Source organism: Limulus polyphemus, unplaced genomic scaffold (genome assembly GCF_000517525.1).
Source record: "Limulus polyphemus unplaced genomic scaffold, Limulus_polyphemus-2.1.2 Scaffold6657, whole genome shotgun sequence".
Classification (NCBI taxonomy): domain Eukaryota; kingdom Metazoa; phylum Arthropoda; class Merostomata; order Xiphosura; family Limulidae; genus Limulus; species Limulus polyphemus.
Window position 1 is genome coordinate 13,977 of NW_013672267.1, and position 13,059 is coordinate 27,035.

The following is a 13,059-nucleotide window of genomic DNA, read 5'->3' on the forward strand; positions in this document are numbered from 1 at the left end:
ATTATTACGTTTAGGTTATAACTAAATAATTAACTAACCAAGCACTTCTTATTTCTCCTGCTATTCTGACTCAAGATCTGTGATATAATATTAACAACCAAGCACTTCTTATTTCTCCTGCATTCTGACTCAAGATCTGTGATATAATATTAACAACCAAGCACTTCTTATTTCTCCTGCATTCTGACTCAAGATCTGTGATATAATATTAACAACCGAGCACTTCTTATTTCTCCTGCATTCTGACTCAAGATCTGTGATATAATAATACATTTGTTTTTAGGTAGAAAAGTTGGTGAACCCAGAAGTTTATAAACAGTTCAAAAGATTTAAACTAAATAGAGGTAAGTTAGAAGTGACTGTGCTTGAAATCATTCTAATGTAAACTGACATTACACTTTCTGATTTCAAATTAAAAGGCCTTAGTGGACTAGTTTTGAACACGTTGGTGTGAAGATTCATAATTATAATGGATTTAATTTCTATTCTTTTTTTTTGATAAGTTTACAGGTCTTTAGGAATCAGAAAGTTTTCTTTTAAAGTATGCTAAACCATTTTAACCTTAATATTTTTCTTGTAAAAACTATAAAAGCCATAGAGAACATTATAAATGTTATTCTTTTTATCTCTTCCACTTGAATGTTATGATTACAAAAATAGATTGATCCCACAAGAAATGGAAATGTTACTATAGTTGGATCTTCCATTAGACTGTTATGGTTACAGAAGTATAACTGGAACCCACAAGAGTTAGAAACATTACTAGGATTGACTCTTCCATTAGACTGTTATGGTTACAGATGTATAACTGGATCCCACGAGAATTAGAAACATTACTAGGATTGACTCTTCCATTAGACTGTTATGGTTACAGAAGTATAACTGGATCCCACAAGAGTTAGAAACATTACTAGGATTGACTCTTCCATTAGACTGTTATGGTTACAGAAGTATAACTGGACCCCACGAGAATTAGAAACATTACTAGGATTGACTCTTCCATTAGACTGTTATGGTTACAGAAGTATAACTGGATCCCACAAGAGTTAGAAACATTACTAGGATTGACTCTTCCATTTAACTGTTATGGTTACAGAAGTAGAACTGGATCCCACAAGAACTTGGTGTCCTGGAATAAATTGTGAAACGATATGCTATGTTAGGCCTACTGTGAAAGGTGAAGAGAATGTGGCTGTTTTTTGTCCTAAGGTAAGTGTATTCAGGTCTTTGAGTACTTTAAGGCATAGAAGGATTTACCAATAGACATATTTCCAGGTTATAAGCAAAGCAAGAAACATCTTAAGTTTAACTGAAGTAAAGTGATATCTTAATACATAATAATAAACTGATAATATTGATAATCTCACTGTCCTGTTGTAAAAACTTGGTGAAGGTAATATGTAAATCACAGAAGTTATTAGTACCAGTTTCAGTGTACTGTTTATCGTACCTCTGCTCTTCAAATTATAAGTTTTTTTCGAAGATTAAACATATTACTTAAGGAGAATTTGAGTTTAATTACATTTATCCTAATTATCAGACATATTGGCAACCATGTTTCTGTATGAGTAACTTAATGTATACACATGATTATAGAAGGTTTGATGTTTCCTTTGCAGTGTGGCTTTGCATTTTGCTCTGTATGTAAGGAAAAGTGGCATCCATCTAAAACCTGCGATGAGCTGAGGAAAGATATGATAGATGAAGAGGAGTAAGTGTCGCCCTCTAGTGTTTTGTTTGGAACTGGCATGTGCAAGCTCATTGATACGTTATTACTGTTTAATACTAAATAAAGACGTATTATATTAATAGTTTGGAATAATACCAACACTGTAAATTAAAGACTGCTTTAGCTCAATCTAGAGTCAAAAATAATGTGCAGCCTGCACCATCAAATATTATTTTTTCTTCTCCTTGGTCTGAAAATGTTAAAATCATACGCTCCAATTTCATCATGTCTATTTTTTCTGGTATTGTTTTGCCTTGAATTTATTAGTTTTATGTTTCGTCTACAGCCCTCTACCAGTGGATGTTAACAATTCCAGCATTAAGCGTTGTCCTAACTGTCATATTTTAATTGAACGAGATGAAGGATGTGCACAGATGATGTGTAAAAGATGTAAACATGTTTTCTGTTGGTACTGTTTAACATCACTGGATGTAAGTTGTTGTTTTACTCTGTGTTTTATATATTTCAATCTTTTTTATACAAGTTTCTATATCAGATATTCTTGTTCACACTTGTGAATTACATTGTTGTACTAGAAGTTCAGTAGAATTAGTTAATCATATTTCTGTACTAAACAATGCTGCTGCTGCTCTAGACTTTGTTTACAATATTTATAAGTACCTACAAAACTTCACTTTCAAGGTTAAATTGACAATATTTGCTATGTACATGTATGTGTTGTAGCATCTCATTACTGGTGCATTAATGTGATTGTGTATCACAACTAGTGTTTTGACTTTCTTTCTTTAATTGTTAGGATGACTTTCTCCTGAGACATTATGATAAAGGACCTTGTAAGAATAAACTTGGCCATACCAGAGCTTCTGTTGTGTGGCATCGAACTCAGGTGAGTTTACGTATGTGGTACTTGGAGTGTGCTGTGGTTTGTTTCTTTTATTGTTCACTTTGAGCTGTTTTAAGTGTGTTATCAACTAGCTATATAACATGTTTAATATGTTACATAATAAAATGATAACTTAAAGAACTGTTACGTACATATTGTAGTGGAATCTCCAGAAATGGTAAAGTTTTTTTTAATTGCATAGTGAACCATAAACAGTGCCACCAACATAATATTTGCAACTGACTCGCAGGCACTAATGCATAAAATTTAGAATGGTTGGTCTCCAGATGGATGGGAGAAAGTAAAACACCGAGAGAAGCTTCAATATCGGACCCAGCATTACTTTAGTGTTAGTAAATTGACCTTCTGTGTACCAGTAAGATTAAAATGGCAATGGTTGAAGATCTTCATCAACATTAAAGTATCATGTGGTGTAGCTAGGAAACGCAAACAGAATGAGGAATAAATAGGACAGCATACAGCCAGAAGGTCACTGGTAACATCAGTAAAAGAACTCTCTTCTACTTCCAGTAACAACCAGAAGGTCACTGGTAACATCAGTAAAGGAACTCTCTTCTACTTCCAGTAACAGCCAGAAGTACACTGGTAACATCAGTAAAGGAACTCTCTTCTACTTCCAGTAACAGCCAGAAGTACACTGGTAACATCAGTAAAGGAACTCTCTTCTACTTCCAGTAACAGCCAGAAGTACACTGGTAACATCAGTAAAGGAACTCTCTTCTACTTCCAGTAACAACCAGAAGGTCACTGGTAACATCAGTAAAGGAACTCTCTTCTACTTCCAGTAACAGCCAGAAGTCCACTGGTAACATCAGTAATGGAAATCTCTTCTACTTCCAGTAACAACCAGAAGGTCACTGGTAACATCAGTAATGGAAATCTCTTCTAATCTCTATGAGACAGTCGGCCTGTTGTCTGGACCTGTTGGCACAACTCCTGGCATTGATTGTCACTTAGTACTCGATTTGAACCATATAACAGTTTTAGTATAAAATCAGTTTAAGGTTTGTATTTTAATATATTTAAGCAACTGAGAGCCCTTTCATAATACAATATTCAATTTGTCTTGGAAATTCTAAATCTTTCATCTAAACACATGATTTCACTGTGGAATATTTTGCATCAGAAAGGACTGTTGCATACCCTTTCAAAAAGTAATCAATTTTTGGTGGCATCACATTATCTGTGTAATGTCAAAATGTAGTTCTGTTACATTCTGTTCCACTGTGGCTTAATGGCACCTGTGTTTGTTACACAATTTGTTGATTAATTTGCATATTTCAAATCATTTCAATATAAGGTACTCAATCCTCTGCAACAAAAATAAATTGACTTGTTAAACTAGGCAAAGGTATGATAAAAATGAGAAACACCAAATTCGGTATGTATACATTTGTATTATCTAGTTGATTTCATTTACTATATCAAGATGAAAAGCTGTCCATCTATCATACAGATATCTTGGCCATTGCAATACTGATCGACATTCAACTTGTTGCACTAAATGATTATGCTTTCTGTTGCGATTTTTTTTAATTCTTCCAGCCGTACACGTGTGTGTGTGTGTGTATATATATAAAATGGATAATACAATAATTTGGGCATATAATTACATGTGAGAGTAGGTTGGTAGAGATAGCGATGAATAATAAAATGAAATCGGGTATACGTGGACCCCATGCTTGGTATTGCTGGCACATAAAAATCATAATCATTGGCTAAAATTCTCTAATATGTTTACTTGGTTGTCAAGAAGACAAATTGACACAACATCACCAAATTCTATCCAATCAGAAGTCTCGGCTATAACTATAATAAATTGCATGTTTTACCCACAATACATTTCAATTTTGAAAACGCCCTAAATAAAGGTAACTTCTTCAGCGCAGCAGGCTAACAAAGCCAAAATCAGGAAGACAGTCCAAAGAGAAGATCTTGAAATTCATAATAAAATTCAATGGTTTTACCATCACAATTAATAATTTGCAGGGTCATACAGTTGACCAAGTAGGAACAGGTCTCAGAGAATCGTTTTTTTTTTTTTGCATTTTTCATTGTATAAGGATTTATCAAGAAGAACATTTGATATACAGAAAATATACAGAAGTTAAAATGCTGATCAAGCAATATGTAAAGGAGATAACCTGATATACAGAAAATTTTTTTTTCGTGAAATACTAGAAATAGGATAATTATTCTCCTTACAAATATTGTTAGATTATAATTAATTTTTAGAAGAAGAATTTATCATTATTTACCATTATATGACAGAATAATGTTTATCTTGTATATTTTTACCTATGTAATGTACTTGAAATTAAGAACAGGTTATAAATTATCAAACTCAATATTTGCAGTATGCAAAAGATGAAATCAAGAAATGTTTAGTAGTTTAATATTAAAATTGGCTTGATTTATTTGTATTTGTTTAAGTGCAAAGCTACATAAAGCTCTGTGCTTTATTCACTGTGGTTATTAACACATCTTTTTTAGTGTATAAGTTATCAAGCTTACTGCTTAGCCATTAGGGTGACAACTTGTATTCAAATGCCAAGTCTTTTAACAGTTACAAAGTAGGCATAACAATAAACGAAACTACAAAATTGCGTTTATAAAAAGACAGTTATTTTTAGAATTTGCAAGATAGAATTAAGCCTTAACTGTGCTCATCTCCAGCTATCAGATCAATAATGTTTGCTGTAATTATAAGTTAATTCAATTTTTTAGCTGTTCCTCCTGTTGAGAAACTCAACTTTTTTCAATTATAAAAGTAGCGATTCAACACTGTTGAAGTTTTTTGCCTCGTGTTGCTCTGCTTGTGTAGAATACGTCAGCAAATCAGCAGGTATCGTCAAGCACGTTGAACCAGTACAGAGGAAAAGATTGTCTATACATTTCTACACGAGCGCATACAACTTACATTTTATATCTTAAGTTCTTAACAAAGAGGTAATAAGGCAATTTACCAAGAAATGTTGACCATCATAAAATACTGCATTACTAGGGTTAGCGTACAAACAGTAGATCATTACGATATTTATTAGTCACTCCAAAACTACGGTGATAACAACTCCTTTTACTTCGGAAGCAACAACAGTTACTGTCAGGTCTTAATTACAACTTGTACAGATAAAAATATAACCTTTGTATTACTTTACTTACTGATTTGGTTGTTATTAACACAAAGCTACACATCTATCTGTGCTCCTGCCCTCCACAGGTATCAATACCCAATTTATTTAGTGTCTTAACCTGCAAACTTACGGTTGATCACCGAGGAACACTTGTTGATGACCTCTTATATTAACTTTGTATTTAATGTAAATACAAACATTAAACTGTTGAAAGTAATCATAATTATCAAAATTAGTATATTATTATTAGTCAAGAACTATCAACATTAAATGTTGTTACATATTCACCAAGACCAAGATTGCTAGAAATACAGAAATGAGCAAGTTAAAAGACGAGTACTGACACCATTAGAAGATGGCACAGCATAGATGAAAATAACGTCTACAGCTGGTGGTTTAAACTAGGGTCCCATGTTATCTTAATTATTGCGTATGGTTCACATATTTCAATTAATTAAGATCATCCATACAGCTGGTGGTTTAAACTAGGGTCCCGTGTTATTTTATTTATTGCGTATGGTTCACATAGTTCAATTAACTAAGATCATCCATACAGCTGGTGGTTTAAACTAGGGTCCCGTGTTATTTTAATTATTGCGTATGGTTCACATATTTCAATTAACCAAGATCATCCATTGTTTTCTTTGCAGGTTGTGTGTATATTTGCTGGGTTTGGTTTTCTTCTACTGGTAGCATCTCCACTGTTGTTGCTCGGAGCTCCATGTTTTCTCTGCTGTCAGTGTAAACGTTGCAAACTAATTGATGAGGAGCCTACAGCTGTTTAAACGTTGCAAACTAATTGATGAGGAGCCTACAGCTGTTTAAACGTTGTAAACTAATTGATGAGGAGCCTACAGCTGTTTAAACGTTGTAAACTAATTGATGAGGAGCCTACAGCTGTTTAAGTCATCATATTACAAGCTGTTGATGGGATTGATGAACAACATGATAAGTTACATTAAAACCAGATTGTTGATGTGGTTTAGCTACTTTACTGGTAGAAGAATTTACTTGGAATATGTGAAAGTGAATCAGTTTGGACCTTGGAGGGAAGTATCTCCTGTGAAGTCGTCATACAAACTTCAGGGACAAGAAATATTTTGTTACATTAAAACCAGATTGTTGATGTGGTTTAGCTACATTACTGGTAGAAGAATTTCCTTGGAATATGTGAAAGTGAATCAGTTTGGACCTTGGAGGGAAGTATCTCCTGTGAAGTCGTCATACAAACTTCAGGGACAAGAAACATAAGTTACATTAAAACCAGATTGTTGATGTGGTTTAGCTACATTACTGGTAGAAGAATTTCCTTGGAATATGTGAAAGTGAATCAGTTTGGACCTTGGAGGGAAGTATCTCCTGTGAAGTCTTCATACAAACTTCAGGGACAAGAAATATTTTGTTAATTTTAAAACTTTTTGACAAGTATATACAGTTCAGTTGTCAAGTATTGTTTCATATTTAAGGTTCTTTACCATTGGAGCATTGAAGATAAGTTAATACGAGTCACTGTGGCTTTTAAACGTGCTTCATCTGGCAAAAATAAGCATTGAAAATTCCAAGATTTTGATATGTCTACCATGATTTTTTAAACTCTTGATGCAATTCAAACTATGACCCTTTTACATTATATCTGGATTTTGATACTAATTTTGTATTTATGTTAAGATGGTTGTTCGAGTGCAAGTTTTTTTACTTTTAAATTTAAAACTTAGGTGTACTATCCTCGTGCATGAACCTTTACTGCTAACCTGTATGCAGATTTTAAGCCATAGTATATATCTAGTCAGCCTGACTTAATTTTGGATGAAATAACGTTGCGTCAGACTCAGCTGTGTTTAAAAGGATTTTATGTAAAATGACGATTTACGTCACGGACCAATGTAAAATTAGATCATAATCTAAGTTTGTGACACTCCCTCTCTAAAAGTTTTTTGGAATGGACTGCATCAGATAGCTAAGAAATACCATGAAAGGAGGGGAAAAAAATTATCTTTGTACAAACCCAAAGTTAAACTGGACAAGAAATATTAACCTCTCTAGCACATGTCCTGTACAACTGTATTAATTTGATACTTTTTTGGCCTAACAGTTAATACAATCCAAATTTATTCAGTATTGCTAGCAAATGAAATAGACAACTAATAAGATTAAAATATTTATCAAAATGTGGTAAAATAGATATTTCATGTCACACGAGTAAGAATCTTATTAGCAGAACTTAGAGTTACACATTATTACATACTGTTTTTATAGCATGAAAACAAGATGCTTTACATGTTGCACGAATCTGTAGAATTAAACAAACTAAGGGTATTTAATATCCTGATGAATAACTGCTGAAACATCCAAGGTTCTTTTAACTTATTTCTGTAAACATTGCTTTTGAAATGCAAATGATGAATTAGGGGGGGTGGGTGTACAAGGTATTGATAAACCAGCAGCTTACAGACTACTCACTATACTATTTATTTTCTGAACAATACGTCATTATATTAAAACCATTGTCAAAAAACAGTTACTTTTGCATGTTTGAATATTTAAAATTTTTGGAGCAAAGGCAGAGTCTTTAGTAGACGAGTTTTGTCTATTGAATGGCATTATTAGAAACAAATAACCAGTGTTTTTATTTCTGAAAGGCTTTCGAATGGTAAACACTTGCATTAACCAATTTTACAGCTTAACTTAATACAACTTTTCTTACATTACTCCTTATAGGTTCATGTTACTGTAGTTGTTCTGTTGGTACCACTTATTTGAACCAAAGTTACAGTATCAACATTCAAGGTTTCAACAGACTAAGAATTTCATAGTTGAAGTGTTTTCTTTTTAGTAAAAATCGCTTTCTTTACAATAAAGGTTAGATAATGACCAAATGAACTGATGTCCAGTTTATCACTGTTGGTCCACATCGACTAACCAATTGTAGATTACTCTGTAATGGTATATATTTTTTTTTTTAAATATTTATTGGGTGGTTTTTTAAATTGAAATTTCTTGTAACTTCTGTTTTGCAAGAGTTGCCCAAGCAGTTCTCTGTAGAAACTACCAAGTTTCACTGAGTAAACACTTGTACTTGATAAGTTTAACATAACTAGTTAGACATTGTTCATGAACTTACAGCTAGTAGAAGGAAAAAAGATAGTTTATTGTGGAAATGATATATACCCTCCCCCCAAAACAACTTAAGCAGTTAGTACATCAACCAAACTTATATAACTTACAACTCCCATGCCACATCATTATACCAAGTTCAAAAATAAAAATTTAACATTCAGTTTACTTACACAAAAGTTTGATATAATAGTGGAGAGCTACAATTTAAAAAGTTTACAGTTAATTTAAAAACACGCACAACTGAACTTGTTACAAGATGTGTACTATGCATTATTAACATAGAGGATCATGCTTGATATACACATTTTCTCCTAAAAGCTTTAGGATTTAATATATTTATGTTTAGAAATTGTGATAACGTTCCTCTTACAACTAAGTGTGTGGTGAGAAAAATAGTAATAAACTACAAATGTATTAGTTTTTTTTTTTTTGTTTTATTTTTTTTTTCTAAATGTTATATTTACCAGTATATGATGCTACAAGTGTTACAACACAGACTTGTAAACACCACCTTCAATGTGGTGATTTTTTTTTCTTATTATATTAAAACTGGAATAAAATAGATAAAAGTAACATCAAATTTAAAAACTGTATTTTGAGTATTTGTTAAAAGTCTGCATCTAACCTAAAAGTATGTTCTTCTCGTTTGGCCATAACTCCACACCTTTGATATTCTCCTACCTTCTTCTCGAAGAAGTTTGTTTTTCCTTCTAGTGAAATATGCTCCATAAAGTCAAAGGGGTTTTCTTCCTTGTAGATCTGTTTTAAAATGAATAATAAGCTTCGTAAGTTAAGTTACTTATTCCCAAGTACAGGAAATTTAATGCAGTACCTTACCATAAGAAATTAAAGTTACAAGTAACAGACATCTGCTAACAGTTACTATACCAACATCCCCCTCATTTTCCAGATATAAGAGATAGTTACAGATGAAATATTTATCAAAATTAAGAATTGTATCACGTTAAACATTCTTCCATTACAAATATTTATTTATTTATTTATTTATTAATTAGAAAATGGTTAATTAATACTCTAACCAACAAATTTATTACTAAAGTAACTACAGAATCTTGCTTAACCTTATTGAATCCCAACTCCACCAACAGTCGGTCAGCAACAAATTCTATATACTGTTTCATAAGATCACAATTCATGCCAATTAGGGCAACTGGGAGGGCATCCGTCAGAAACTCCTGCTCTATCTTCACGGCGTCACCGATGATCTGGACCACACGTTCCTCTGACGGCTTATTCACGATATATTTGAAGAGAAGACATGCAAAATCTGCATGCAATCCCTAGAAAATACAATTTATTTTTCTACATCTCTCTCTCCAAAATAAAATTTAGTCAATGTTTGAAGACAGTGTGTAATCAGTAGAAATAAATACAAATGCTCAGCCAAAGAGGAAAGTTTTAGTTCTAAGAATAGATTTTAAAGTTGGATAACACTTCTATCTTTACAATATGCTTAACAACAGAAAGTTGCATTACAGAATTAAATTTTAAAAAATTAAAGTAGTAACTGATTAAAACATCTCGGGAGGAAGATCAGGAATTTACTATATTGTTGCGTCAGCGAGGTCACGTGACTACTATCACGTGTTACGAGGTGTAACAATATCTACACTAAAGCTTTCACTTTTCAATACTCTTAGATCTATACTAATTTTCAATAGTCCTGACAAAAAAATATAATATTATTATTATTATGCCAAATAACGTCTAAAAATGAAGTGGTGGCCAGTTTCAAAAATACTTACAAAAAGTTCTCCCCAAAATTTAGCTGTCGTATACCTTAGGAAATTTCATTAGACTTAAAGTCTCCCTCTAGTACTACTTAAATGGAAGTGGGTACCAAAGTTACACATTAGTGGATTATAAAATGTTAGTTCTACTTACTTTAACCGTTGTGAAATAGGAAACAGTTCACCTTGCATATTCTACTTTAAAGAGACACAACATATATAAAAAGCAGAGAGAGAGAGAGTCCACAGAACTGGTATTTACCTCATCTCTGCTTATCAGTTCGTTACTGAAAGTCAAGCCAGGCATCATTCCCCTCTTCTTTAACCAGAAGATAGAGGCAAAGGAACCCGAAAAGAAGATCCCTTCTACAGCAGCGAAGGCTACAAGTCGCTCAGGAAATGGGGCAGCATTGTTATCAATCCAGTTCAGGGCCCAATCAGCCTTCTTCTTAACACAGGGTAAGGTTTCAATAGCATTGAAGAGTCTGTACCTAAACAAGCATAGTTAACATTCAATAGTGTGTTAGGATTCTGTTCTAGTCCACACTTAAAGTTGTTGTTTTTTGTATATTTTCTTTCAATAATTTTTTTTGTTATAATGAAACTTACTAAATTAGATGAGTATACCAGAAAACTTAAGTTATTACTGTGGCATTAAATGGCTAAAGGAAATCCACTAGAATATTTACCAGGGCTTATTTAATACAATTTGGAAATGAATGACTAGATATAATAATAAGCACTATTAGCACATTGTGTAAAAGCTGGTAATGGATTCACAAATTAATTCACTATATTTTATAAAATGTAAATACGTTTAAACTTTATTTATCTATCACAGGGTAGATTTTAACAGATCCATACGTATCACAATAAGCCATGTAATTAAAGTACTTCACAGAAACATGGATTTTTTTTAAGTCAGCCACTATACTAACCGTTCATCAGGGTCCTTCACATAAGTATCTATCAAGAGACTGTACATTTCAGAATGTATGTTCTCCACTGCAATCTGAAAGCTGTAGAAACAACGAGCTTCGGTAATCTGGACCTCCTGACAGAATCGTGCTACCTAAAAGAATATTCCCAGCACTGAAGCTGTAATTACATGCTGGTTTACTAAACATGTCAACATTTTCCTGCCAAACATTACTGTATCTTAAGGTTACGTCTCTCGTCGTTTGTTAATTTCCCGTAAAATTTCTTTCCGATGAAACTTTAGCGATAAAAGTCCTTTCTTAAATAAAACTAGTTTATTCTTTCTCAATACAACTTTGCAATACACTTAATTTCCACAGTCACGCTTAAACAAACGCTGTAATTCACAACGAACGAACGATTCACGCGCTTGACTCAATTGTCGTCACTATCTCTGTCTGCAATTCAATTACATTCCATTGTTCCCGTCACTTCTTGCCGGTCTTATATACAAGAATACCGCATGTCTAGTAAACACTCGAGGCTTCACGAAAGGACATGAATTTTCTAGAAGCTCATGACGTGTTACTAGCGTCACGCGACTTCCGCTGTCTTAACACACTATGATAAAAATTCGGGAGATCCAGTAACCCTTAACCTAAACAAAGATTTATTTTAGGTATTCAAGATACTGTGTAGTTCTTTCATAGGATTTAAACTACCTTTTTTAAATTCTATTATTCATAACTTGATCAGAAAGTATTTATATACCAAACCCAAGATTTAAAGCAAGCCAGGATTATTAAGCCAAACTAAGGGTTAAGTTCACAGAAAGAATAACTCAAATTTAGCTAAATTTCCAAAAAACACATTTCAACACAAGTTGAGCTTACAATGTAGAAATGTTCACCAAAACTTATATAAATCACAATTTACCAAGTTCTCCATCACTATTCCATCACTAGCAGCAAAGAAGGCCAACACGTGATTTATAAAGTGTCTTTCTTCAGGTTTTAACTTGTTCCAATCTGGAATGTCTTTAGACAAGTCCACTTCTTCAGCAGTCCAGAAGGAAGCCTCTGCTTTCTTGTACATATCCCAAATATCTGGGTACTCAATTGGTAAAATTACAAATCGTCCTGGGTTTTTTGTCAGAAGTAGTTCTTTGACTTCCTTCTTTCTCTCCGGAGTTTGTGTGCTTTGCACCTGCTAACATGAGAAAATAGGATCAAATAGGTTTTGAAGAGTCTAAAAAATGTCCAAATGTTTAACCACTGTGCATTAGCAAGGTTGAACTATTGTTCAAACAACAACATGGTGATAGCTTATACATTAATTTCTAAAAAGTATTTTATAATTAAAACTTTCAGTACCAGCTTTGCAGTGTTTAAAAACACTTCAATTATAGCAATGATCACACACAAATCATGAACACTTGTTCAACATTTCACACATGTTTACCCCCAAGCAAACATGGTGTTACGTCTCCGTTTGTTAATTGATTTTCCGTAACTTGTTCCGACGAAACTTAAGCGACACAAGTTC

At 33.0% G+C, this 13,059-nt stretch overlaps 2 protein-coding genes across 2 annotated transcripts in view; one reads left to right on the forward strand and one right to left on the reverse strand.

Moving 5' to 3' along the window:
* Positions 1–9,262, forward strand: part of LOC106473939 (E3 ubiquitin-protein ligase RNF144A-like) — a 15,421-nt gene extending 6,159 nt beyond the window's left edge. Inside the window, exons 4-9 of the mRNA XM_013934629.2 lie at positions 284–344; positions 1,097–1,209; positions 1,620–1,711; positions 2,016–2,160; positions 2,487–2,576; positions 6,379–9,262. Coding sequence (XP_013790083.2) covers positions 284–344; positions 1,097–1,209; positions 1,620–1,711; positions 2,016–2,160; positions 2,487–2,576; positions 6,379–6,513 — 636 coding nt within the window. The 3' untranslated portion in view covers positions 6,514–9,262. The remainder of the gene's footprint in view (positions 1–283; positions 345–1,096; positions 1,210–1,619; positions 1,712–2,015; positions 2,161–2,486; positions 2,577–6,378) is intronic.
* LOC106473940 (ribonucleoside-diphosphate reductase subunit M2-like) overlaps positions 8,856–13,059 on the reverse strand; it is an 8,634-nt gene continuing 4,430 nt past the window's right edge. The window contains exons 2-6 of the mRNA XM_013934630.2: positions 12,451–12,723; positions 11,535–11,668; positions 10,859–11,087; positions 9,928–10,146; positions 8,856–9,604 (exon numbers count right to left, since the gene is read on the reverse strand). Of these exons, the coding sequence (XP_013790084.1) occupies positions 9,452–9,604; positions 9,928–10,146; positions 10,859–11,087; positions 11,535–11,668; positions 12,451–12,723 (1,008 nt within the window). The 3' untranslated portion in view covers positions 8,856–9,451. The remainder of the gene's footprint in view (positions 9,605–9,927; positions 10,147–10,858; positions 11,088–11,534; positions 11,669–12,450; positions 12,724–13,059) is intronic.